Below are 26,813 nucleotides of genomic sequence, written 5' to 3' on the forward strand. Positions count from 1 at the left end.
TTTTCTCTTCATATTATCTGATACCTGAACCTTCACCTGGCTCTCACCTTTGAGGCAGGCAGCCTCCTGGTGTTGTGTTTCCTGAGGCTCTGTCCACCTCAAATTAAGGTTTAACACCCATGCAGCAAGTGCCCATGTGAGGCATCAGGAATCGAATACAGTGTACACCAATACCCCGTCTAGAACAGATGGTAGCAGACCGAGAGAGGAACACGGACCTACCTGTGAACCTCCTCTGTTTATACCTCATAAGCATCTACCGTGCACATCCTCTGTTTATACTTCGTAGGCACCTACCGGTGCACCTGCTCTATTTGTACCTCATAAGCGGCTACATAAGCCCCTCCTCTGTTTAGTTCTCATAAGCACCTATCTGTACACCTCCTTTGTATGTACCTCACAAGCACGTACCTATGCATCTCCTCTGTTTGTACCTCATAAGCACCTCCCTGTGCACCTCCTCTTTTTGTACCTCATAAGCACCTATATGTGCACCTTCTCTTTTTGTACCTCATAAGCACCTCCCTGTGCACCTCCTCTTTTTGTACCTCATAATCACCTACCTGCACACCTCCTCTTTTTGTACCTCATAAGCACCTACCTGTGCACCTCCTCTGTTTATACCTCATAGGCACCTTCCTGTATACCTGCTTTATTTATACCTCATAAGCAGCTACATAAGCCCCTCCTCTGTTTAGTCCTGATAAGTACCTACCTGTGGACCTGCTCTGTTTGTACCTCACAAGCACGTACCTATGCATCTCCTCTGTTTGTACCTCATAAGCACCTACCTGTACACCTCCTCTTTTTGTACCTCATGAGCACCTAACTGTGCGCCTCCTCTGTTAGTGCCTCCCAGGCAAACCTTTGAATTGAAGCTCGTAATCCCCATGCTGACACCTGATGTTTCTTGACTATCAAGCCGTTATCTAACTTTTGCTGAACCCTGCGTAGTGAGGATGCAGACAGTGTAGGGGAGCTGAAGGACAGGAAACTAGGTCAACTTGAATATAAGAAATATGAAAAAGTAGAATTTCTGCATCACCTGTGAACAATGGACACCTCCTCCCGCCCTACCAAATACCCATTCAGTCACAAAGTATATCCTGGACCCCAATCAGACAATGTTAAGTAAGATACCATATAAAGGTAGAAAAAAGGGAAAAAAAGATTAATATGCACACATCTGATGCGGGAATATGAGAGGTAAGTTATTGGTTGGGATGGATTCTCTATAAGGACTAAATGGCTGATATCATTGACTATTTAATGATGTGAAACAATGTGTGCCTTATCTGTGCCTATAATGTAAAAGATGGGCATTAAAATGAACCCCTCATTCTGTTTTACAAAAAAGCCCTGGAAGGAGCTGCATCTTACAGAACTTTATCTACTTTAGGAAAAACTTAAGACTTGCTTTTTTAAGTTGTATTTCAGGGCCATAACCAGGCCCTGAAAGCTGCACCAGTTATAGGGAGATGGACAAATGTTATGGCGATAGGAAACCCACCTCAACCCACAATAATGCTCAAATTCTACAGGTGACAAGAATCCAGATATATTTGAACCAGAGGAGCTGTTGAAAGTGTCAAAGGTGACTTAATGAACTGCAAGGTAAGGAAAGGAGATGGCATTTGAGCTGATCAAGTATGAACAGGAAAGCATTGAGAAGAAGTGTGTGAATGGAGTTACTTTTGTTATAACCTTCTGGAAGAGTAACCTTTGTTATATACTTCTTGAAGAGTTACTGAAATAACAGCCTGATTCCTCAATTTTTCCACAATCTGTTGTTGTTTAAATTAAATGTTCTCACTGTGCATCTAGTTTAAGTTCTACCTTGTTCTACATGGTTGCTCTGTGAGGCCCTTTCTTTACTAAGTTACTCTGTAAACACTGGTAAATCACCTCCTTTTCAGAAGTTAATAAGATCTGACTTGAGCAACAGAACTTTTAGTTAAATATCAGTTTATGGTGAAAAATTGTTTGCTATGTTTTAAAGATGGTAAAGAAGAGATTTCTTTTACAGACAGTTAAACATTGTGAAATCACATTCCATTATGTTTTGTGTTAGTAATTTTATGTGTCTTTACATCCAACAGAAAACTTGCATTGAATTCATGTAATTACCATGAATAATGAAACTAAAACTGCAAATCAGCAAACAACACTCACCAACCATGAGCTCTGTTATTCAGGAAAACATCTATGCAGTCGGAGACAGAGGAACCTGCACATAAACTTACAGAGCCTGGAAGAAGCAATCAAGGGCACTTCAGTGGATGTAAGAGTGTGAGCTGTGCGACAAAACTAAGAAACGACCCCTAGAAAATTAATTGGATCGGTATGATGTGGTTATAGCGGTGCCTTGTTTTTTAAAGTAAGAACAGACCATCATTCAGTGCTGTAGGTATATTGTAAACTCCTCCTGGCCAAACCACAGGAGCAAGAGAAAAGCACAACGGAGTGGAGCCAGGCAACTGAAGAGTAAAGGAAAGAGGAGTTCTGCTGTCTGCAAAACAACAGACTGTCCAAATATGCACTGGCCAGAAGGAAGATGAATCTTTACCCACAAGCGTGCATAATCATTATCCAGTCTATAGACACAACTGTCTACAAAGAAACCTTATACATATTATGAGTGTAGCAAGTGATTAATGGATATTGCACGTCATTGTTAAATCAGAAATCAAACGTGCAAAATACCACCACATACAGGACATTAGAATAACTCAAGTGCTTTATCAGCCATGCTGGCCCATCAGGAAACACAGTCTTGTGATGTAGACAGATATATACCTGACCCACAGACTCTAACCAAGAAAGAAAAACCATACACATTTAGTGAGAGCTTTAATTTCTCACCTCTATTAAAATGTCATCAACAAATTCACACAGGAAAAAAAACATTCAAGTGCAGTGAATGTGGGAAGAGCTTTGGTCAATCAGCACACCTAAAAGAGCATCATCGAACACACACAGGGGAAAAACCATTTAGATGTAGTGAATGTGTGAAGAGCTTTAGTCACTTATCAACCCTACAATGTCATCAACGAAGACACACAGGTGAAAAACCATACCACTGCAGTGAATGTGGCAGTGGTTTTTATGATTCTTCTGGATTAAGGTTTCATCAGCGAATTCACACAGGGGAAAAGCCATTCAAGTGCAGTGAATGTCTGAAGAGCTTTAGTCGGTTATCAGACCTACAAAAACATGTACGAACACACACTGGGGAAAAACCATACCATTGCAATAAATGTGGAAGTCGTTTTAGTGATTCCTCGAATCTAAGGATTCATCAGCGAACACACACAGGGGAAAAGCCATTCAAGTGCAGTGAATGTATGAAGAGCTTTAGTCAGTTATCAAATCTACAGACACATCAGCGAACACACACAAGGGAAAGACCATACCATTACAATGAATTTGGAAATCTCAGGATTCATCAGCGAACAAACACAGGTCAAAAACCATTCAAGTGCAGTGAATGTGCAAAGTGCTTTAGTTGGTTATCACAGCTACAAAGTCATCAGCGAACACACACAGGGGAAAAGCCATTTAAGTGCAGTGAATGTGTGAAGAGATTTAGTAGAATCGCAAACTTAGAAAGACATCAGCAAACACATAATGGGGAAAGGCCATATAATTGCAGTGAATGTGGAAGTAGTTTCAGTGACTCTTCAGCATTAAAGGTTCATCAGCGAATTCATACTGGGGAAAAACCATATCATTGCAAAGAATGTGGCAGTAGTTTTAGTGACCCTTCAGCATTACGGATTCATCAGCGAACTCACACTGGGGAAAAGCCATTCAAGTGCAGAGAATGCACAAAGAGCTTTATTCAATCAGCACACTTAAAAGAGCATCAGCGAACACACACTGGGGAAAAGCCATTCAGGTGCAGCGAATGCACAAAGAGCTTTATTCAATCAGCACACTTAAAAGAGCATCAGCGAACACACACTGGGGAAAAACCATTTAGGTGCAGTGAATGTGTGAAGAGCTTTAGTCACTTATCAACCTTAGAAAGACATCAGCGCACACACACAGGGGAAAAGCCATTCAAGTGCAGTGAATGTATGAAGAGCTTTAGTCAAAAAGCACTCCTAAAAGTACATCAGCGAACTCACACAGGGGAAAAACCATTTAGGTGCAGTGAATGTGAAAGTAGCTTTAGTCGATCATCAAACCTACACAGACATCAGCAAACACATACTGGGGAGAAACCATACAATTGCAGTGAATGTGGCAGTAGTTTTAGTAACTCCTCAAACTTAAGGATGCATCAGAGAACCCACACAGGGGAAAAGCCATACCACTGTGATGAATGTGACCGTAGTTTTAGACACTTGTCGTCATTAAGGATTCATCAGGGAACTCACACAGAGGGCAAAGCCATTCAATTGCACTGAATATGTGAAGAAATGTAATCACTTATCAGGCCAACAAAGATATCAACAAACATGCAGGGAAAAACATTCAATTACAGTGAAGAGCTTTAGTCACTTATCAGACCTACAAAGACATCAACAAACAAACACTGGGGATAAACTATACCATTGCAATGAATGTGGAAGTAGTTTTATGGAATCTTCAGAAGCTCTGGGAGGGGGTACACAGCCTCCCTCCCTATAAAGTAGAAAATAGCCCTGAGTTGAGGTCTCACAGATGTGCACACCCGCTTGCCTAAATAAATGCATACGCTCCTGAGATGGTGTCCCTAGAGTCTGTAAAGGCTCGGGGAGTAGAGCTGTATGGAACAACCAAGATAAAAAGAACAAAAAATAAAAGAATAATAAATGAGAGGCAGGAGCCATACATTTATTATTCGCTGCTTCTTGAAAGAGTGCCCCATAATGCCCTGTGAGGGCTTTAAAAGCATTTTTGTACACTTTGGTGGCGCTCCTAGAAGGTCATAGGGGACCACCAAGCATGTGTTTAATGTTGTGGGGGGAGCTACATGGATTGCAGCAGCTTTCTAGCAGGATAAAAAAAGTAAGTCCCCAGGGTCTTTCAATCCACGACCTAAGGAGAACTTACCATATTTTTCAAAAACACTCCCAGTTGGAGCTCTACGGTCTTCAGCTTGTGTGCAAGGCCCTCTTGTGTTTTTTTTGCTACCATTTTGTGAGCTGAAAAAATGTTAAAAGAAAGACTCAGGGATATATTGGTTTTGTTTAATAAAAAAGTCTTTGGGTCTTTCTTTTAACATTTTGCAGACTGCAAACTACTTTGATAATAAAAACGATGTTAAACAAAAGACTCATAGACATGATGATTGTTTTTATTAAAACCTTTTTTAACATTTTTGTAAAATCACTGTTATTAAAGATTGCATTGTGGGAATTACTGAAATATAGATTTGATTAAAAACATTAATGATTTTTGGAGAAAGATGATTTATATATAATATGCTTTATATGCTTTAAGTATATTGATATGCTCACCCCTTAATGGAGCCAATAGGTCCACTTGTTTTATATATTCTGGTGCTGTGACAAAATCATTAGTCTCCCTAAGTGCGGCCTGCAAGACCAGCCACACCCTGTGCATGGCAGAAGGCTGTGTGTGGCGTGGGGTTTGCTGCACTTAACCCCTTGTCTGCAGGGCACATTCCCCCGCTGTGCTGGGGGGCGGGGGTGCGCGTACAGCGCCCCGGTGCTCATGACGAGGTCAGCTCGTCATGAGCTACGGCGCTCGGTGCTCATGACGAGCTGAGCTCGTCATGGTCACACCCGTTCCCATGGAACGTTCAGCACAGCAGGGGAATCAGCCCAGCGTGCGAGCGTTCCACGGGGCGGGCGCGGTCATGACAAGCTCAGCTCGTCATGAGCACCGGAGCGCCGTAGCTCATGATGAGCTGAGCTCGTCATGAGCACCCAAGGGGTTAAGAGGTTAGTGCAGAGACTGTCCAGAGGGAGGCCTGCTAACGATATCATGACGTGCATGGCCAAAGACCATGTGTGGCATTGGGTTGCATGTGTGCGAGGGGTTGGATGCAGGGCCTGGTCACAAAACCTTTAATTTATTGAACGTGCACGGCAGGGGTTAGCTGCCCTCAGGTAGTTGGAGGCAGGGCCTGGCAGCAGGCGAGGTCCTGTGGCTAACCTCACGCTGCGCACGGTCAAAGGCTGTGTGCTTCGGGGATTGGCTCTTAAATATAGTAATAAAATATAAGCCTTTATGTTAACAAACTTGGAAATCCTCTGATGAAAACAAAGGATTAAGTGACGTTATAGTTATGAGTTGTAATTATATCTTGCTTTACATAAAAAAATCCTTAGAAATTCACAGAAAAACACAAGTGACGTTATAATTAGGTGAACATTTAACTGACAACATGACATCTAAATTCAAAAACCACTGAAATTCACCAGTTAATTATCTCTAGTAACTATAATATGTTCCCTAAAGTACCTATAAATTACACCCTCACCATGCACAGCTAATTACTCCACGTATTAAATCACTCGTAACTGTTCTGTAACATTATTAATAACATCACTGCAACATTTGAAATTACATCAGTGATAACAGAACTGTACATGGCGGGGCGTGAGTTGCTAATATATTATTAAAACATCATAGAATAACGCCCCGTCATTTATAGACTGCATATTTTCCTGCAAAATTACCACTACATTTGCAGACATACAGCTTAACTAATAAAGGTCTATAGCATGTAAATGAATGGAAATCAGGTTTCAGTGAATATCGTTTGTGCATCACGCAACTAAACTGTCTTGATTTGTTTTGATCCTTTTAAAATCTTTGCTCCCATCACACTTCAGAATTACAAAAAATGAGTTTCATTTTTGCTTTCCTAATTGTTGATATATTCTGAAACATATCAGCAGTTAAGAAAGGTGCCAGTATTTAATGTTGTGTATTACAAAAATTGACTTCCTACAGCCCTTCCTTTCACACGACATGTACGTATGCCACATAGTTCACTTTAAAAACTCCTATTGCTTTGTAGTCAGAGTATGAAAAGTGAACACCAATTCCCATGTTAACACAATAAGCAGGAATTTGTCAAAAGAATTGTAATGTTTGACTTCTGCCTTTAAAGCACAGCAAATGTGACAAGATAAATAAAAAATGTAAAGGCACTGTTATTTATTACTCTTTCGCTACCCACCAAATTGGCTGGCGGCCCACCAGTGGGTTGTGGCCTGCGGTTTGGGAAACGCTGTTATAATAATATTGATGTATTGTTTTAATTGAATATATATTGATTCTAAAATAAATGTTAATTGATTCATTCACTCACATTCAGTCAACTCTTTGGTGATTTTCTTATGTATGAACATAGAGTGCTTGAAATGTATGACCAGGGTCTTCTTCATCAGGGAGGTGTGAAGGGCCCGAAGTAACACTGTTGGTCCGTCAAAGCTTAAAGTGGAGGGTGCAGAGACTCACAGCCGGAGGATTGCAGTCTTAATCGTTTTCGATCAATACTTACTCATCCTCAAGAGATGTCTTTTGAATGTCTGGGAGCCCAAAGATTTAGGAAGGAAGGACCGAATTTGGGTTACGCTGGGGCTGATGGTAGCTAAAAAGAACCTAGGAAGATTGGGGTGGGCTGGGACGCCGCCCAAAGTTGAGGAATGAAAAGCAGACATGGACTGGTGTATGCTACGGGAAAAAACTGGGTATGTTTTAGAGGGTGCCTCAAAAAATGGATTGACATATAGAGCAACTGGAATAGCTACCGTGGTAATATATGTGAACCTCCAGCTGTTCTCTCTTTGGAAGATCCTGTAACGCCATAGAGATCGCTGCATTACTATATCGTACAATATATTGTATAACAGTGACAATTTTGACTATAACCATGTAATGCGATTTATCCCATCGAATTGTGAATGGAAATGTCCTCTTTTTGTTGTTTATTAAAAAGATTTTTTTTAAATACTTAGGGCCCGATTCACAGAACTAACTTAAGACAAAATCCTAAACTTACTACTTTTGCTATTCACAGAAGTTAGGATTTTGTCTTAAGTTTGTCCTAAGACAAACTTAAGACAGACTTAAGACAAACTTAAGTTAGGATGTTGTCTTAAGTCTGTCTTAAGTCTGTCTTAAGACAAACTTAAGACAAAATCCTAACTTCTGTGAATACCAAAAGTAGTAAGTTTAGGATTTTGTCTTAAGTTAATTCTGTGAATCGGCCCCAAACTTATTGTAGTAATTTGCAGGATACAAATATTAATGTCTTGAGTAGATTTATTTAGTTACATGGAAAGAGAGCCAATCAACTGGCTCTAACAGACATTAACCCAAGAATGCCTACAGGACATTCTCAGGTAACTAAGCACCAGTAGATACATTCCAATAACAGCATGACATGAATTAAAGTGACAGCTAACTACATTACCTTCGTTTCTCAATAATCAAAAAGAGAAATAAAACTCGTGAAAAGAAACAACTACAAAAATTTTAAAAAAAACTAAAAGTTCATAACACAAATCAAATAAGGGACCCACCCCAAACATCCTCAACATTCATTATTTATTCTCTATATCTAAAAGGTCTAACAATAGAACGAAAACTCTTCCTAAGAACAATATTAGAAGTAGACTGATAATTACTCTTACCAGGTTGCTCCTGGCCAGAACAATTAACTTTAGCAACTTTACTCAAGTTCCACCAAAACCCTCCTTCAACTTTAACAGCATTCTCACTTATCTTGATAACCTTGACAGGAGGACCGAATTTACACTCCCCTTTATTAACATGAGTAGATTTCTTCATTCTGACACAATCCCCAACATTTAAGGTGCACAATTTTGCCCCTTTCTTAATGTCAAAGGTTGATTTTTGTTTTTTTTTAGTAATAGTTGCACTTTCTTTTGCAAAAGACATCAACTTTTCCACATCAGATTCATTTTTAACCCACTTTGACATCCAACCTGGACGAAAAGAAGTGTTCGGTTTCCTTCCCCTCATTAATTCAAAAGGGGAAACCTTTGTGGAGGAATGAGGAGTGGTTCTGTAAAACTAAAACATGCTCCTAAGAGATTTGACAACATCACAATTCCTATCCTTTGCCCATCTCGCGCAATCACCAACCACCCTATTCATCCTCTCCACAAGACCTTTTCCTTGAGGATAATATAAGGACCTCTTACTATGTTTGACCCCAGAAGTAGACAAAAAATCTTCCAATTCTTTAGAAACAAACTGTTTTCCATTATCAGAAACAAGAATTTCCGGAAAACCTTCTCTGCTCCAAACATCACTCAAGAAATCAATGACAACTTTCGAGTCAACATCCTTGACTAATTTGAATTCTGGCCATTTTGACGCATAATCAATCATCACTAAAATAAACCTAGCACCACCACTGAGAGTCATATAGAGTCCCATCACATCAACTCCTACCTTTTGCCAAGGATGATCTGGACATTCCACCGGAATAAGTGGAGGAACACAAGTTTTGAGAGATTTGTCTGAAGATTTGTAGATACTACAATCCAAAACAAACTCCTCGACCTCAGCATCCATACCTGGCCACCAAAAGGTATCACGAATACGACGTTTAGTAAATGAACACCCTAAATGTCCCTCATGGGGGGGTGTGGCCAAGATGGCGGAGTAGGTGGACGCGACTTCGGCGACCTCCTCCGGCCCGGGCCCTTAAGCTGCTTCTACATCGCCGATCCCCCCCCACCGCTGCTAACAATAGGCGGCGGAGGAGGTGGGAAGCCTGCGGACCTCGTTTGATGGGATTTCAGAGAGCCGGGGGACATTTGTGGCGATCCCTGGTGGCTGGACCGGGAGCCGCATGAGCTGCGGCTCCGACCGGAAGTGCTGCTCGGCCCGCCCAGTGCCGTCACTTTAGCTCGGGGCGCGGTGTGGAGGCCGCTGGAGCTGCGGAGGAGAGACGGGGCCCTGACTGGATCCGGCCGCTGCTGCGGCGAAACATAGCGGACGGCGGCGCGGCTCTGAAGTGCACGGAGCAGCGAGGGAGCCGGGACCTCACTGCGGAAGAAGGCTGAGCCGCGGACACAGGTGGGACTGTGGTGGCGCGGCGGGGGCCCGGGGTCTGCCTGGACTGCTGCGGAGAGCGGGTCCGCCCCACCTCCTCGGGCCACGGGGGCGACAGCGAGTCCCCGGGGCGGCGGCTGTGCCCGAGCCCGGCGGTGTACGTGGGCGCCATTGCTGCGGCCGGCCCCATTGATTCACGGGCCTCCAGGTTGGGGGCCGAGTGGGGAGAGTCCGGATTCTGCCTGCGCTGTGTGTTGGCGCCGGCCCACCCCTGACCGGAGGTGCTGCCCCGGGACTGGAACCCGCACCTCGACTGGTGTCGCTGGGGGCTTGGAGTGAGGGAGCTGTTGGCGGACATTTTGGCCCTGAGAAGTAAGAGTTGGTGAGGGTCAGGGGCTGGCGTGCTCCCCGACGACTGGTGAGGCTGGTGACTCGTGGGCAAGTTGACTGAGAGGTGCCACCGCAGCGGAGACGCAGGATCCCATCCCCCTGACCTTGTGCTGTGGAACGGTGAGGGGCAACGTTGCTTGAGTGGTAAAAGGCCGGGTGATCTGCAGGCGGAGGGCTCGGCGGGGCATAGCGGTCGCAGTTGGTGGACCCAGTACTATTGATTTCCAGCGGTGCCTGACGGCGGGGGTGGAGTTGGCCTCTGCTAATCCCCCTTCGGCAAGTACTGGGAAAAGGGGGGGATAACCCGTGGGACCGTACGACTGGGGTTACATCCCTGGTCTCTTGAGGACTGTGCGGCGGGCTCCGTCTGCCCTGGAGACTTGTCTGGCCGTGCATCACAAGGTTTGGCTCTCGGCCCTAACAGGATCTGGCGAACGTGGCTGATCTCGGAGAAGCCCTGGACGTGATTCAGGGGTGTGGGAGCAGTTCGGCGCTTTGAGAAAAGGGGGGTCTCGCCCCGGGAGTTTGGACTTGCCCCTATTGCGTGAAGGCCTGGACCGGCACATGTGGCTGGGCCTCTGCAGTCGCTTGGATTTGTAGGCCTCCGTTGGCAGCAGGCAGAGTGAACGGACGGCGAGCTCGGACCACTGGGGCTGACTGACCAGCTGGTGGCTCGGAGGCGGAGCGAACGCTGCTGGCACTGGTGGTGACTGAAACCTCATCCACTGCCCAACATGGCCGGCCAAAGAGGGAGCAAGAAGGGGGACCGCACCCTACCGGAAATGCTGAATAGGAGCGCTGCACGGCAGGACCGCGGTCCAAATTCCCCGGGTCAGTCAAGCAGCTCACAGGGGGCGAGCGGAGGGGAGCCGCCAGTCACCAGGTCATTCCCTGAGTCGCTTTTCAGCTCCTTACGAGAGGACTTCCAGACACTCAAGCAGGACGTGGCGGGGGAGGTAAGAGAGGTCCGGAGAGAAGTCGATGGCCTGGGTGAGAGGGTCTCATCTGTGGAGGAGGCGGGCCATGCCCGAGATGAAGAACTCACGCAGCTTCAGCAGGAAGTGATCAGGCTTCGGGACCAACAAATTGATCTCCAATCCCACGTGGAGGACCTTGAGAACCGTTCCCGGAGGAACAACATCAGGGTCTGGGGTGTTCCTCTCGGAGAGGAAGGGGAAGACGCGGCGGGCTACCTGCAGGACTTGTTCAGGGATATCCTAGATGAGCCGACTGATTTTCCTCTCAGGATCGACAGGGCACACAGGGTGGGCCCACGACGCAGAGCCCCGGCGCCCCCCCGACCTTCTGGCTTACCTGCCGGACTTTCCCCTGAAGGAAAGGATCCTACGGGTGGCTCGCACCAAGCCTTCTTTGGAGTTCAGAGGTCATGGGATGGCCCTCTTTCAAGATCTCTCAGTGGTCACCCTACAGAAACGGAAGTCCTTTAAAATTGTGACTGACTTCTTGCGGGAGCATGATACTCAATACTCTTGGGGTCACACTTTTCGTATTATCTTCCGCTGGAACGGAACATTACATCAGCTGCGCTCCCTCCAGGACACCTGTGTTGTACTGGGCATTACAGCGACCGACGAAGATGCTCCCACGCCGCGTCGTCGCCGAATCACCAGAGATGGCTGGCAATCGGTCCCTGGCAGCAGGCATTCGACCTCTTCGGTGAGACCTGACTCACCTACTATCCAGGCTGAAATGGACAATACTGTGAGAGAGGTCGCTAGAGAGACGGCGACTGGAGAGGTTGCTTTGACCGCCTAGATATTCTCCGGGGGGAGATCGACATCGCTTCTTTTTGAGCTGCAGGTTTGGAGGCCTGGGGGGGTGTGTGGGGAGCGGGGGTTGTGTGGTGGCTGGACGTCCACTCTTGAGACTTGCCATAGACTTGCCTGTTTGGGCCGGGCTTGGACAATGGTTCCTTCAACTCCATTTCGGGGGGGACGGGGACGGAGTTCTGGGAGTAAGGGGGGTTGTGTTGGGGTGTTGGGGAACCGGGAGGGGTTGTGGGAGTTGGGAGTGGGGGTAGGAGTTGTCCAGTGCGCTGTGCTAGGATTTATTGCTTTGCCTGTCTCTCTCCACCTTGTTTTGTTCGGTGAAGGAGGGGAGGCGAGTGTGGCGGTGGAGTGGGGGGATGGTTGGTGTGGGGAGGAGGCACGGTCACATTAGGGCTCCTGGCTGATGCTAGGTTGCGCGGCACAGGGGGGAGTGTCTTCGCTTATGGTTTTTGGCTGATTGCTTTGTTGCTTGAGTTGGGGGGGGGTACACGCCCACTACGACCACCGCGCGGGACGCTAACGCCTTTACCTACATTTACCATTATGCCTCCTCACACTTTTAAAGTTGTGACCTTGAATGTTCAGGGCCTGAACAATCCCGTTAAGCGGCGGGCGGTGCTGTCCCTGTTAGAAAATGCTCAGGCGGACATATGCCTCCTTCAGGAAACACACTTGTTACCACAGGACACACACAGGTTACGCTCTTGTAAATTTCCGACGCAGTTTTTTTCCTCTGGTACCACCAAGACAGCGGGGGTGGCGATTCTGGTGGCCCGACACTTCAGAGGAGGACACATTCACAAATTCACAGAAATAAAAGGGAGATTGCTGGCGCATAGGTTCAAGGTGGGGGGCGTTACTTTCACGGTAGGTTCCCTTTATAGTCCCAACGACAAACAGGAGCGGTTCTTGCAGTCTGCGATAGAAGAGATCACTGCCTCGCCGGACAGGGATATTATCCTCGGGGGCGACCTTAACATGGTCTTTGACTCGGTTGTAGATAGATCAGCGCAGCGCTCCCCGCAAGTCGGGGAATTTTCGGCGGGTTGTAAGGCTAGGCTTGCGGAGATGGACCTCCTGGACCTCTGGCGTCACATGCATCCAGTAGATAGGGACTACTCGTACTATTCCCACGCGCATAAGACCTACGCGAGGCTTGATCATCTTCTGGTCACCTCCCCGGTGCAGGCTCTGGCGTCCACCGTGGACATGGGGGTAATTTCCTTGTCGGATCATGCTCCGGTCGAGGCCTCTTTCTGCTTGCCACCCTCTGCCTCCCCGGCGAGGACTTGGCGCCCCCGGGATACTTTGCTACATAGGAAAACGGTAACGGATCGTATTGAGCAGGTGCTCTGCGAATATTTGGCTCACAATGATAACACAGATACCACCCGGCCACACAATGGGCGGCTTTGAAGGCTGTCCTCAGGGGGGAGTTCCTGTCGATTTCCGCGGCCGAAAACAAGGAGCGCAGGATAAAGAGGGATGAGCTCACTGACAGAGTCCGGGAGCTGGAGTTGATCCACCGTAGGACTGGGGCGCCAAGGATTTGGCGGCAGCTTAAAGAAGCAAGGAAACTTCTTGCTGCCTTGGATGTAGATCGAGCGGAATATGCGGCCCTCCGACTGCGCCATGCCTTTTATACTGGGGGGGATCGCTGTGGCAAACTTTTGGCCAATAGTCAGTTAGTGAAAGAACTCTCTGACCCCACGGGCACTGCAGTAACGGACGACGCCCGTATCTCGGCCATTTTCCGAGGGTTCTATGGAAACCTCTACGCCGGTGACCCGTCGGATGTGCCTGCTATGGCCTCCTATTTGGACTCGGTCACTCTGCCCTCCTTGGAGCCTTTGCAGGCGGACCACCTGAACAGGGATATTAGCATAGAGGAAGTGGTGACGGCCATTGCCAGACTCAAACACGGCAAAGCGCCGGGCCCGGATGGCTACTCTGCCCTCTTCTATAAGACATTCTGCGGATCGTTGGCCCCAGTCCTCACCCGCCTTTTCAACTCTTTCGCGGAACCTGGAGCCATCCCGCCGGACCTCCTGAGGGCTTCTATCACGGTTCTCCCCAAACCAGGGAAAGATCCTAAATACTGTGGGTCTTATAGACCGATATCCCTCTTGAATGTGGATTTGAAACTCTATACTGGGATCTTAGCCAGTCGACTTGCACCTCACTTGCCCGGCCTTGTCGATCCGGATCAGGCGGGTTTTGTTCCGGGGCGGCAGACGGTAGATAATACAAAGCGGGTGGTCCATTTGCTGGAAAAGGCTTCCCGGATTCCGGGTGAAAGGATGATGCTCACGGTTGACGCGGAGAAGGCGTTTGACCGCGTGCATTGGCCCTTCTTGGGGCAGGTACTGGTGAAAGCGGGTATTGGGGAAAGGTTTCGCACTATGATTCTCAACTGCTATAAGGCACCTTCAGCAGTGGTCCGGGTGAACGGCCACACCTCCGCAGCCTTCACCATTGAGAGAGGCACTAGGCAAGGCTGCCCACTCTCGCCCTTGCTCTTTGCTCTATACATGGAACCGTTCGCCCAAAGGGTGCGGACGCGACCAGCAGTGGAGGGGATACGGATGGGTGGATTTACTCATACAATCAGTCTTTACGCTGATGATGTCATCTTTACGTTAGCTGCACCCAGGGTAGCTCTACCGGCCTGTATGGAAGAACTGGCGGCGTTCGGCGCGGTCTCGGGCTTTAAGGTGAATATGGGGAAGTCAGTGGCTTTGGATATCTCCCTGGCGCCTGATACCAAGGCGTATCTGCAGAACAGATTCCCGTTACTTTGGTCCTCAGAGGCGATACCATATTTGGGGATTCAGATAGCCCCCACGCTGCCAGCCATGGTCTCGGCTAATTACTTAGCCCTGGGAGTCAAGATCAAGAACGAACTAGGCCGATGGAATCGCGGCATCCTCTCCTGGTTGGGTAGGATTGCTGCCGTCAAGATGACGATCTTGCCGCAGGTGCTCTACTTATTCAGGGCCCTGCCGCTTCAACCACCGAAGGGATGGATACAGCAGTTACAGTCGGATGTGGCCCGTTTCATTTGGCTGGGGAAAAAGCCTAGGTTACGCAGGACTCTCTCCCTTTTGTCTCCTGAAGCTGGAGGTCTAGGCATTCCAGACTTCCGTAAATACTTTCAAGCGGCGCAATTGAGGTATTTGGTCGAATGGTGCCGGTGGGAGTCAGATAAGCACTGGCTTTTCCAGGACCAGGCGGTGGCGGGGCGGCCTCTGCAGGAGATACCGTTCTTACACCGGACCCATCGGCCTAAGAATCTCTACGCCTCTTTTATTACTAGGGTGCCTTTGCGGGTTTGGGACGCGACCTACCTTCGGTATGACCTCACCACATTCCCATCGCCGCTCTCGCCGCTGGTGGATAACCCTGCCTTCACTCCCGGAATGGAGAAAGGAGCCTTTACACATTGGCGGCAGGCAGGGTGCAGAGCATTATGTCACCTGTATGGCCCCGAGGGGGTCATCCCGTTCACACGATTTTGACAGGAATTCTCTTTCCCCGAAACGGAGAGACACCGTTATATGCAGGTCCGGCATTGGGCTCTTCAGTCTCAGGTGAGGGATGTAGCGGATAGGATGCTTTTGCCGTGCGAGAGATGGCTGTTGTCCCGTACATCGGACTCGAAACTAATCTCGGACTTGTATAAGTTCTTACAACTACCCTCAACACACTTTCATAATCCCGGGAGGGCTAGATGGGAACGGGAGCTTGGGAGGACATTGAGCCCCAAGGAATGGGACCACATATCCTATAGGGCGCGCCACTCTGCTTATCACATGGGCCTCACTGATACCTTCACCAAAGTGTCCACTTACTGGTACTATACGCCTGAGCGGATCCATGAGTTCGACCATAGTAAGACCGACACATGCTGGCGGGGGTGCGGACACCGGCGTACACTCACGCACATTCTATGGGACTGTCCTCTTAACTAGTTACTGGAAGGAAGTGCTGGACGAAATTGATTTGCATTTTGGCATAGAGCTCCCGCGCCTCCCGGCGTATACCCTGCTAGGACTCCCAAATGATCTAATGTATCCTCTCAGGTCTAGAAGAGGTAGGCAGATCGCCATCGCCCTTGGCTCTGCTGTTCAGAATATCTTGATATACTGGCGCACAGACACAACGCCCACGGTCACGGGCTGGCTCCACAGACTGTGGCATGTGCTGGGTATGGAGAAACTGTCTCTAGTGGTGGCTGGGGATGTAACGTAATTTAATGAACTGTGGCAACCATTTCACTGTATGCTGCTCACAGAGTTCAGGGAGCTCACTTGTCCGAGATACCTACGCCTCCTGCGGCTCACGAGCCCGCTGGCGTCGGATCAATGAGTAGGGTTATGCCCTCTTCCCCAATCACCTAGAGCCTTGGGGTATAGGTTGCTTGTTGGTAGCGCACTGGACAGTGGGTGGGGTGGGTGGGGGGGGGGAGTTGGGTGGGGTAATGGAATGTTGGGGTGGGGGGGGGGCGTTTGTACTAAAATGTTGTGTCATGCCAGACTTCTGCTCCTTTTCATTTGCCGATCCTATGCTGTTGTGTATCTGTTTTGGTGTGTCACGCTGCATGAATAAAATACTTTAAACCTAAATGTCCCTCATGAGCCCTGATTATAATACCTTTTCTAAACTCTTGTGGTGGAATTAATTTGTCATTGCGTAAAAGAATATCATCTTCCACAGACAACTCGTCTTCGACCTTAGAAAAAGGTTGAAGAGAAAGTGAAAAAAACTTTCTCTCTTGGCCACCCAGACCTAATAAAATTGCAAACTTCTTGAAGAACAGAGTCATTAGCAAAAGCTTGCATCCACTCCTCCTCAGAACAAAATTTAAGTTCAGGGATATCAACACTGGCAACAAGACAGTCCTCACAATCCTCATCAATAAGATCAGCAAAAGAAACATCGTCATCAAGTGAGTTTGGGCCAGGAAACCGTGAAAAGAAATCTGCCCTTCCGTTCTTGCCACCGGGGATATGCTTAACATCAACATGATATTGTAACAACCTGCTCACCATGCGCATAATCCTGGGGGTAGAACACTTGGTTATAGTCCCACTCAAGATGTTTATAAGAGGCTTGTGATCCGTTTGCAATAAAAATCGCTTACCCCACACATAAGAACGAAACTTATCAATGGCCCATGCACACGCTAAAAGTTCTTTTTCTATGACCGAATATTGCAGTTCAGGAGCACGTAAAACTCTGGAAGCAAATCCAATTGTTCTTTCAACACCATTCTCTACCTGGGTCAAGGTGGCACCCAAACCCAGCTGACTGGCATCAACCGTCAAACAACACTGTAAACTAGGATCAAAAGGCTTCAAGATAGAACTTGCACTCAGACTGTCTTTGACCCTCTTAAAAGCAGAAACACATTCCTCACACCATTCAAATTTAATTCCCTTCTTTAACAAATTGCTGATGGGATGAACGATGGTGGCATAATGTGATATGAATCTCGAATAGTATTCACAGAGACCCATGAGAGATTTCACACCTGTCTTATCTGTGGGAGTAGCAGCATTAGAAATGGCCTCTAATAGTCCTGGTCTTGGCTTGATTCCATCTTGGGTGAGAATATGCCCTAAATATTCCACTTCTGTACAACAAAATTTAAATTTTTCTAGTTTAAGAACAACTCCATGTTCTTGAAAAAGCCCCAAAACCTTATGCAAAATCTCGTCATGTGAATAAGAATCTTTAGCAAAAATAAGCTGCCAAACCAAACGGCATACGTCGATATTGAAACGTTCCCAGTGGAGAGACAAAAGCTGTAAGATGACGCGACTCTGGGTGCAGCTCGATCTGGTGATAGGCACTGGCCAGATCAAGCTTAGTAAAAATCTTAGCACCCTTCGTAGAAGCAAAGAGATCTTGGATCTTAGGCAAAGGATGTGATTCGACTCAAATTTCTTTATTCACTGACCTTAAATCTACACACACACGAAGTTGGCCATCTCTTTTTCTGGCTATGACTAAAGGACTAAGCCAAAGAGATGACTCTGTAGGCTCGATAACACCTTTTTCACAGAGCAGTCGCAATTCTTTGTCTAAATCTCTCCTTACACTATAGGGTACACCCCTTAGTTTATGTTTAACTGGCAAAGAACTATCTTTGACAATTATTTTGTGCTTTAATCCCATTATTTTCCCAAGTTCCCCACCAAAAGCTGATGGGAAATCTTTTTGAAGAGACAAAACTTCATCAGCACAATCAACAACAAGAATTTGGTCTTTAGCACCAGGCCTCAAAATCATCTTAAATAAACCCTGATGGAACCTGCCCAAGATATCAAGACCCTTGGCAGCTACATAAATTTTGCCCCTTATCTTGCTTCCTTTGAAGCATAATTCATCTTCAAAATAACCAAGAAGATCAATCTTCCGGCCTTCATAAGACACTGGCGCACGGTCAGGGGGAAGAAGAGGTTGTGTACCTTCCCAAGTTCATCGAAATGTTTTTGCGTTATCATAGTTACTTTTGCACCAGAGTCTACTAAAAGTTTTACAGATTTTGAACCAATTTTAAAATCGGCTATGGGATCCACACAATCATTAGGGTCTCCCACAACAACATCTTCAATAACAACAGAAACAACTTCGGCATCAGAAGAAGAATCTGAATCAATTACACAAACAGTGGGTTTTAAAACAATCTTTTGTCCTTGCCCCTTTAATTTGAGGCAAACCGTAGCGAAATGTCCAACCCTCTTACAATAATTACAAGTGACATTAGAAGCTGGACAATGAGAACCCTTGGGGTGAGATACATTACCACATCTTATACACGTATTGGCAACTGTAGTGTTAGACTTGGAAGGTTTAAACGACTTCCCAGGAATGGTATAACCACTCCTAACTGATTTCTTAGATGATTTAGAAGAAGAACTAAAATTGATGGCATTCACTGGTTCAATAATCTTTTCCTCCAACTCCTTTAAAGAAACCATAGAGATTTCGATGCTCTTAGCGATCTTTATAGTTTCATCTAAAGAAGGGTTACCTAAAGAGAGTAACTTTTGTCTGATGCTTTTCTCTCTACAATGACATGCAAATTGGTCTCTGATAAGCTGGTCAGAAAAAATTTCAAACCTACAATCCCCAGCTAATTTCCTCAAAGCAGATATATAGGAATCAACATCTTCACCATCTAACTGTTTCCTCTTAAAAAACTTATGCCTAAGGACCATGAGGCTAGGTTGCTTGTCAAAACGCAATTTAAGTTTTTGTACAGTCTATAAATTAACATCGTTTAAGGGAGGATCTTCTACAGGAAGATCAGGAAGATGTTTAAACACTGACCTTCCTTCAAATCCCAAAGAATGTAGCAATAAGCATTTTTTTCTTTCAGCAGCAAACCTAGATGCACCTATAGCCCCTAAATATGTTTCAAAGGCATCATGCCACACCTCCCACCTAATAGCAGGCTCACCAGGAGTGTCTAAGAAAGATGGAGGAGGATTGACTGATTGTAAGGTACACATTTTCCCAATAAAGAAAAAAAATGCAGGCTAGATTAATATATAATAAATAACCACAAAATAAAAAAATGTATACACACATATAAAATTTATAATAAGGAGTATCAAAGCATGAGGCAAGAGCTGTGTGTATCTGCGTGCACACAAAACAACGAAATACTAATCTGTGTGAATACATTTATAAAACAAGCTGTGCAAGTGTTGTATTCTTCAGACCAAAGTAGAAGTAAATACTGGATAAGCTGTGCACATCAGTGCACTGAGTAACTCTGTGGGTTGTCCAAAAATAAAGCTGTGTGCATCAGCACACTGATAACCTCCGTAGAATTACAGAAATAAAGCTGTGCGCATCAGCGCACTGATAACCTCCGTAGAATATCAGGAATGGAGCTGTGGGCATCAGCGCACTGATAAGTTGTGTAAGTTGGTAAGCAACAGAATTCCTGGAAGCGCGATGACGACACAGTCTCAAGAGCGTCATGCGTCAGAGATCGAGGCTTGAAAATGGAGATGGAAGACAGTCCTCGGGAAACTTCAGAACGTAAGAACAGACGTTTTCAAAAAATGCAAGTACAGTCATACAATGCTGTTCAATGTTGAGCATATACACACGGTCGTTTTTTTATTTAAACAGTTTTAAGATTTTAGGCAGAGTACAGCATAAATCACTTGCTGACAGGTTCCCTTCACGCTCGGCTGAACACAGATAAGGAATTCATTATCCCACTGCAGACACTTCAAGAGCTGTTTATTTAAAGATATTATATAAGCTCGGCAACATAAAGTGAAGTAAAAGCTTTTCGCTACTTGTTATTTTCACAGATTAATATCTTTTGGAGGAAGTTTTAAAATAAAGGATTCTTTCATCAAAGATCCGACAGTGCACTGTGCAAAAGAATAATAAAGGGGAGACAGTCTTTTTAAGTGCAGAGTAGATAACAAGTTAGATGAGACGATTGTTTTTCTCAAGGCTTAATTAAGGCAATTCCAAAATGCGATAGTGACACCTGGTGGATGAAATAAATCTTCCAACTGAAACAGAGTCATTGTTGTACACGGACAAGGTAGAAAAGTTAATTCCTCAATTCAGAAATACAGCAGCAGGAGCGTGCGATGAAAAAGAAAAAATAAAGACGCCCTACCGTAACAGCTGCAGTTAATGGATGAAAGTCCATGACATGGATGAAAGTCGACTGTGAATTATAAAATGAAAATGTAGACAGAGAGTCAGTTCAAAGGAATCCAGACTTGATAGAAGGAAGATGAATCCGCTTCTTGATGAAATAGTTGCACATGTGGGTTCTCCATGTAACGATCGTCGCCACGAAAATGTAGTAGTTTGCAAGATACAAATATTAATGTCTTGAGTAGATTTATTTAGTTACATGGAAAGAGAGCCAGTATAGCAATCAACTGGCTCTAACAGACATTAACCCAAGAATGCCTACAGGACATTCTCAGGTAACTAAGCACCAGTAGATACATTCCAATAACAGCATGACATGAATTAAAGTGACAGCTTACTACACTCATCCTCACTGATCGAAGCAAGTGTACTGGATCAGCTTCCCTCCTCCCTTGTCCAGATGGGCCGCTAGCTGGGTGAATTCAGCACACCCTGGAAAATCAAGATTTTATGCTGTAAAGGATAAAGGCAGGAGAAGGGGGGAGCAACACTAAGTCCTGTGTGACTCCCTATAATGAAGTACCACAAACAGGAGTGCAAACGTTTATGCACTTACAGTGCCCTTTTATGAAAGCGACTCGGACCAATCACTGATTACAAAGGTCTGTAATATTTATTTTATCATCTTTCATATTTTTTATAGACCATTTACTTTTTATCTTTTTGGTCAGAAACAGGGAAAACATGGTTTGTTTTCACAATAAACATACATTCGAGTTTAAATCATGTTACAAACAATACATATACACAATAATTTGGTGAACAAATGAATTACAGTTTTGAACCAATCATCAATTTAAAAAATGCAACAACAATATTCAAGATTTGGTTTTCAATTAGTCATTTTTTAATGCTGCTGCCCACTGGGAACTATTATCCAGGCTTCAGGGTTAGGAATTTTCAAACCATTCCCCTAGAGTAGATTCTAATCGGCTACATATGTTCCCCAGGTGGTGAATAATGCAGACGTGTTTCAAGCCCCAATGTTACTTTTGGGGTTCTCCTCAGGGCTATGACTGGGTACAATCTGTAATTTAAAATTAGTGAGAAAGAAAAATAGGATTCATTTCTATCACCTTCCACACTCGTTTTAACGTTTCCTTTCATTCTTGTATTTATTGTTTAAGTCATAGTACCTACTGAATCTTCTGTCTTTTATTATTGGCACCATTGTCTTTACTTGAAAAACACCTTGGTTACCGCACTACACTTATTTAATTCTTCTCAATGTAGCACGTATTTTATAACTTTCAGGTCTGCAATATGAGAATTAAATAGAAATAGTTTGTGTCAAACTTGTTTGTCTTGAAGTTTACTTTCACAATTTAGTTTGAAAAATATATTTTTATTTTGAAACAATACAACCTTAAGACAGAAGCAACCATCTCGATACAATTAAACTTACAAGTGACATGAGATGCACATTACAAAGCAATCATATTACATCTTGTGATATGAAATTAAATAAAGGTTTCTACATTAACTACAGATCCCTTTTTCCCAGTCACTAGGATTCGCCCCAGCTGCTGTGTCATCAGGCGGGTCAACAATTTGAACTGGTTGACAGAGCATCCCCTACGCTCATTCCATTTCCCACAGACCCTAGTCCATTTATGTGGGTACCCCCAACTCTCGTAGACACTTTCTCTGCTTGCATGCATCGGTCCATATCATTTGCCCAGTCGTTAAACTTCAGACAGGACTCTGCCCCCCATTTGCGCATTATGTTGCGCTTAGCTATCATAAAGCCCAGTGTGGCCCATAGGTTCTCTCCCACTGTTAGGTATGTTTTTTCCCCAGACATTTATGAGACACTTTTGTGGCAGAATCTCTAGGTCCTTGCCACACAGGTGTTGCATATGCCAATTTTATTCCAGTATTCTCCTATTTTGGGACAGCCCCACCATAGATGTAAAAAGGTGCCTCTTGTCCACAGTTTTTTGGGGAAAGTGCAGAGTCAAGTCTGTTCATTTTAACTAATACAACACATGTGTAGTATGCCCTGTGGCAGTGGTTCCCAAACTTTTTTGACCTGGGGCTCCCTTGACCAAATTGGCAGTTGGCCGTGGCTCCCCACCATTTTTTTTACCGGTGGGCAGGAATGTAAGCCCGACCTCGGGAGTACTTCCTGTTGATATTTCATTTTTCAAATTGTTGTCTAATTAATATGTTTCACTTTTTTAATTTGGAAACAGGGTAAAATCGGTAATCGAATTATCATTTTGGCCGGGGGATTAAGCATATTGAACCAGAAAGAGGAGGATATTAATGAATGTCGCAAAGAGAGCACACACACATACACTACCATTCACACATAAACACATGCAAATGCTGAAAATACAGCACTGCACACACATACACACCATGATCGTGATAAGCCTTATGTGTAAAACGGATTTCCACATCAGGTGAAACTAGTGCTTATTTGAGCTGGTGGTTGTATGTGGGGCACACAGGCACACATGTTGGGGGGCGGGGCTTATTTTTCCTCATCAGACATGACCCAGTGCAAGAGAGAAAAAAAAACCTAAATGGGAAAACCAAGAGGAAGAGAAAAACAAAACAGCGTGGAAGAAAGCAAGATGAAAAACAGAGCCTGAAGGAGTGAGATAAAGAGGCAAATAGTGTCTGGTGGATGAGAGACATGAGGTGAAATCAAACTGTGGCAGCCTTGGCGTTGAGCATATCAACAACCAAGAGTGCCCAACTTATTATATTCCAAATTGAGCACTGGAGTGCAAGCTGCCCCCTAGCTGCAAGCAGGGCAGCTGCGAAAGTGATGGAAAGGAAAGCTAGGGCCTTATTACGTAACAAGGGTAAGGTTTGGTGAACTTTGGTTTCCTTTCACTTCCTTACAGGATAACGTGGTTTCTTAAACAGGGAAGAGTGTGATGTCCAGGGGCTCAGGTGTACCAGAGAAGGCTCTCTAGACTCTGTCATGTCCCTGAACCTGGGGGAGGGTGGGGGCCATGTTTCTCTCACCCTGGCCGGTCCCCTCCCCCTGAGCCCTGTAGTTATCAGAGGTATTAGGAAGGAGCACAAATATCCACTCACAGGTATCGAATGGCCCAGGCGGCCCCCGCATCTGCGGGTGCTGACAGAGGCTGTGTAAAGCTGTCTTATGATTTCCTTAACAAGCTCCGTGGAGCCTGCCTTTTTACTGTAAAAATAATGCTGGTGATAATACCATTAATCAAATGTCATGGCGCTCTTCTGCCCAACATCCGTTTTTTACTTGAACTAGATTTTACACTCCATCTTGGCAGTATTCAAAATCTAATTCAAGTAAAAAACGGATGATGGGCAGAAGAGCGCCATGACATTTGATTAATGGTATTATCACCAGCATTATTTTTACCGTAAAAAGGCAGGCTCCACGGAGCTCATTAAAGAAATCATAAAAGCCAAGCCAAGGCTTTCTCTCCGCCTTCTGGGGTATTATGCCGGGGCTTTAAATTTAAAGAGGAAGAGGTAGTGGAGTCGGATGTAAAAGGAAAGTAGCCCAGAGCCCCAAGACACTGAAGGAAGGCATGGAGAGTGAGGAACAGAGATGAGAGGGAGAGCCAACAGTATCTGTGGAGGGAAGGAAGAAAGAGAGACTGCCTGCTTCTCAGAGACATTCCTTGCTACAAAAAAAGGACATCGACAGCCCGACTTCAAGTTCAGAGTGAGAACGCTTTGCCAGATGCTTCCCTCTCATCAATTACAGCCGGAGACAGGACCTGCCAGAGAAGTTACAGATCCCACCACCCTCCTGGAGGAACGGGACTGCGCCAGGTGCTTGCTGCGAATGCATAATGCAGAGACTAGGCTTGTGAAAGCGCATACATACGCACGCACGTATGGCGGCAGTGCTTGGGCCAAACCATATTGCCTGATTATGCAGGTGGCATTTCTTCCCCATATGTTCTGCTGCGGCTGCAATTTCCCACATCTTGCCGCAGCGCCCCTGGCTACTCATAACGGCGCACCGGGGTGCCGCGGCGCACAGTTTGGGAACCACAGCCCTATGGAATAGTTTCAATTGAATCAGTCTGAATCGGGACCAGGTTCGCCACTTCTTTGGGCGACGCCAGTGCCTCCAGCCAATCCTCATCGTCCAGATTGCCCGCATCCTCCTCCCATCTGGCTCTCAATTAATCGAGGGTGTCTGGGGAATTATTTAGTATCTTCCGATAGGTCAGTGATATTACTTTCTTGCTTAGATAGTCGGATAAGAGCCTATCCTCCAAGGGGGAAGAGGCCGGAAGGTCCGTACCTTTCGGAATAGCTTGGTTTAATGCGTGTCTAACTTGGACGCATCGAAAGGTCTCTAAGGTCTCTAAGTCGTAGTCTTTTTGAAGGTCGGCAACGGGTCTAACCCTCCCCTTCAACCAAAGGTAGCCCACCCTGGAGAGGCAGATCAAATCCCATTTGTCAAAGCACGGTGTAATTCCCCAATAGTCCAAATTCTCCAGACTCCCACACTGGTGTAGCTAGGGTTATTTTATCCTTCCAACCCAGCGCCTTTGATGTTGTGAGCCAATTCTCAGTTGTTGATGATGTTGGGGAATGGAGTGGTGTTGCCTGTTTGCCACCGTAGATGGCTCTGAGGTAACCGCCTGGTCCCATATTGTATCTGTCCATATTGTAGGCTGGATCGTCATGGGCTACGTGTACCCACCTATTAACTACTACAAGCTGTGTCGCCCAGTAGCAAGCCTGCAGCGCCGGACGTGCAATCCCCCCATCATACTAACTCTTGGTCACTTTGTGCATCGCAATTTGCGGAGTGCCTCCATCCCAGAGGAGTGTCCTTAGTTCAGTCTCCACCAACCTAAAATATCCAGAAGGCACCACATATGGCGTATTCTGTAAAACACATACAAAGGTGGGCAGCGCCATCATTTCATAGAGGGCTGCCCTATCCAACAGTTACAAGGGTAGTGACCTCCAGTGTCGCACGTCTTCCTGCAAACGGCGCAACGGGGGGTCCAGATTTAGGCTATGGAACACTGACGGATCCTTAACTACATAAATTCCTAAATATTTAAATCCTTCTGTTACCACTCAGGCCTCACAATCCCTAGGGAGTCTCTGCTTTCCTCCCCATAGGATATATATCATCGACTTGTTCCAATTTATGGTATATCCTGAGTACTTTTGATATAGAGTGAAAATATGTGGTACTCTATTGAGGGAGGAGTAAGGCTTGGCCAAATAGAAGAGAATATCGTCAGCGTAGAGGGAGATTCTATCCTCCCAGTCTCCCACCCATCTAAGCCCTCTGATAAGGGGATCCCCCATATCCACAGCGCTAAGGGTTCCAGTACCAGGACAAATATCAGTGGAGACAGGGAGCAGCCTTGCCTCTTACCCTGTGGAGCCTGAATTTTGACGATCTTCCCCCATTCACCGACACCTGTGCCAGTGGTTCAGAGTATAGAAGTTTGATCCATGTTACGAAATTACCTCCGAAGCCCATCCACTCTAGGACGGCAAATAGGAAGGGCCACTCTACGCTTTCCTGGTGTCTAATGAGACTCAATCAAAGACTACTACCACCTCTTCTCTGATGTTCCCATCCCTCCTCAGCACTCCATGTAATCACCTGAGGTTGAGTGCCGTGTTTCTGTCTGGCATAAATCCTGATTGGTCGGAGTGAACAAATGTATGCATCAACGGGGCCAGGCGAATTGCAAGGATCTTGGCCAGAACTTTTACCTCCGCGTTGAACAGAGAGAGATGGGTCTGTACGACGCGCAGTTATCTGGAGGCTTCCCCTCTATATGGATCACAACAATGTTGGCAAGCCTCTGGTCCTCGAGCAGTTTTCCCACTAGGACGCTTTCCTGAAACATTTTCAATAAATATGGTGCGGTTGTGTAAGCTGTCACTGTATATAGCTCAATCGGCAGGCCTTAGGGCCAATTGCTTTCCCTGCTTTCAGTGCCTGAA

The 26,813-nt window shown here is 45.8% G+C and overlaps 1 protein-coding gene across 1 annotated transcript in view; it reads left to right on the forward strand.

Moving 5' to 3' along the window:
• LOC144769680 (uncharacterized) overlaps positions 1-5,604 on the forward strand; it is a 117,598-nt gene extending 111,994 nt beyond the window's left edge. Inside the window, exon 4 of the mRNA XM_078653895.1 lies at positions 2,959-5,604. Within this exon, the coding sequence (XP_078510021.1) occupies positions 2,959-4,412 (1,454 nt within the window). The 3' untranslated portion in view covers positions 4,413-5,604. The remainder of the gene's footprint in view (positions 1-2,958) is intronic.
• The last annotated feature ends 21,209 nt before the right edge of the window (positions 5,605-26,813 follow it).

The sequence above is a fragment of the Lissotriton helveticus genome, chromosome 1_1, assembly GCF_964261635.1.
Source record: "Lissotriton helveticus chromosome 1_1, aLisHel1.1, whole genome shotgun sequence".
Classification (NCBI taxonomy): Eukaryota; Metazoa; Chordata; class Amphibia; order Caudata; family Salamandridae; genus Lissotriton; species Lissotriton helveticus.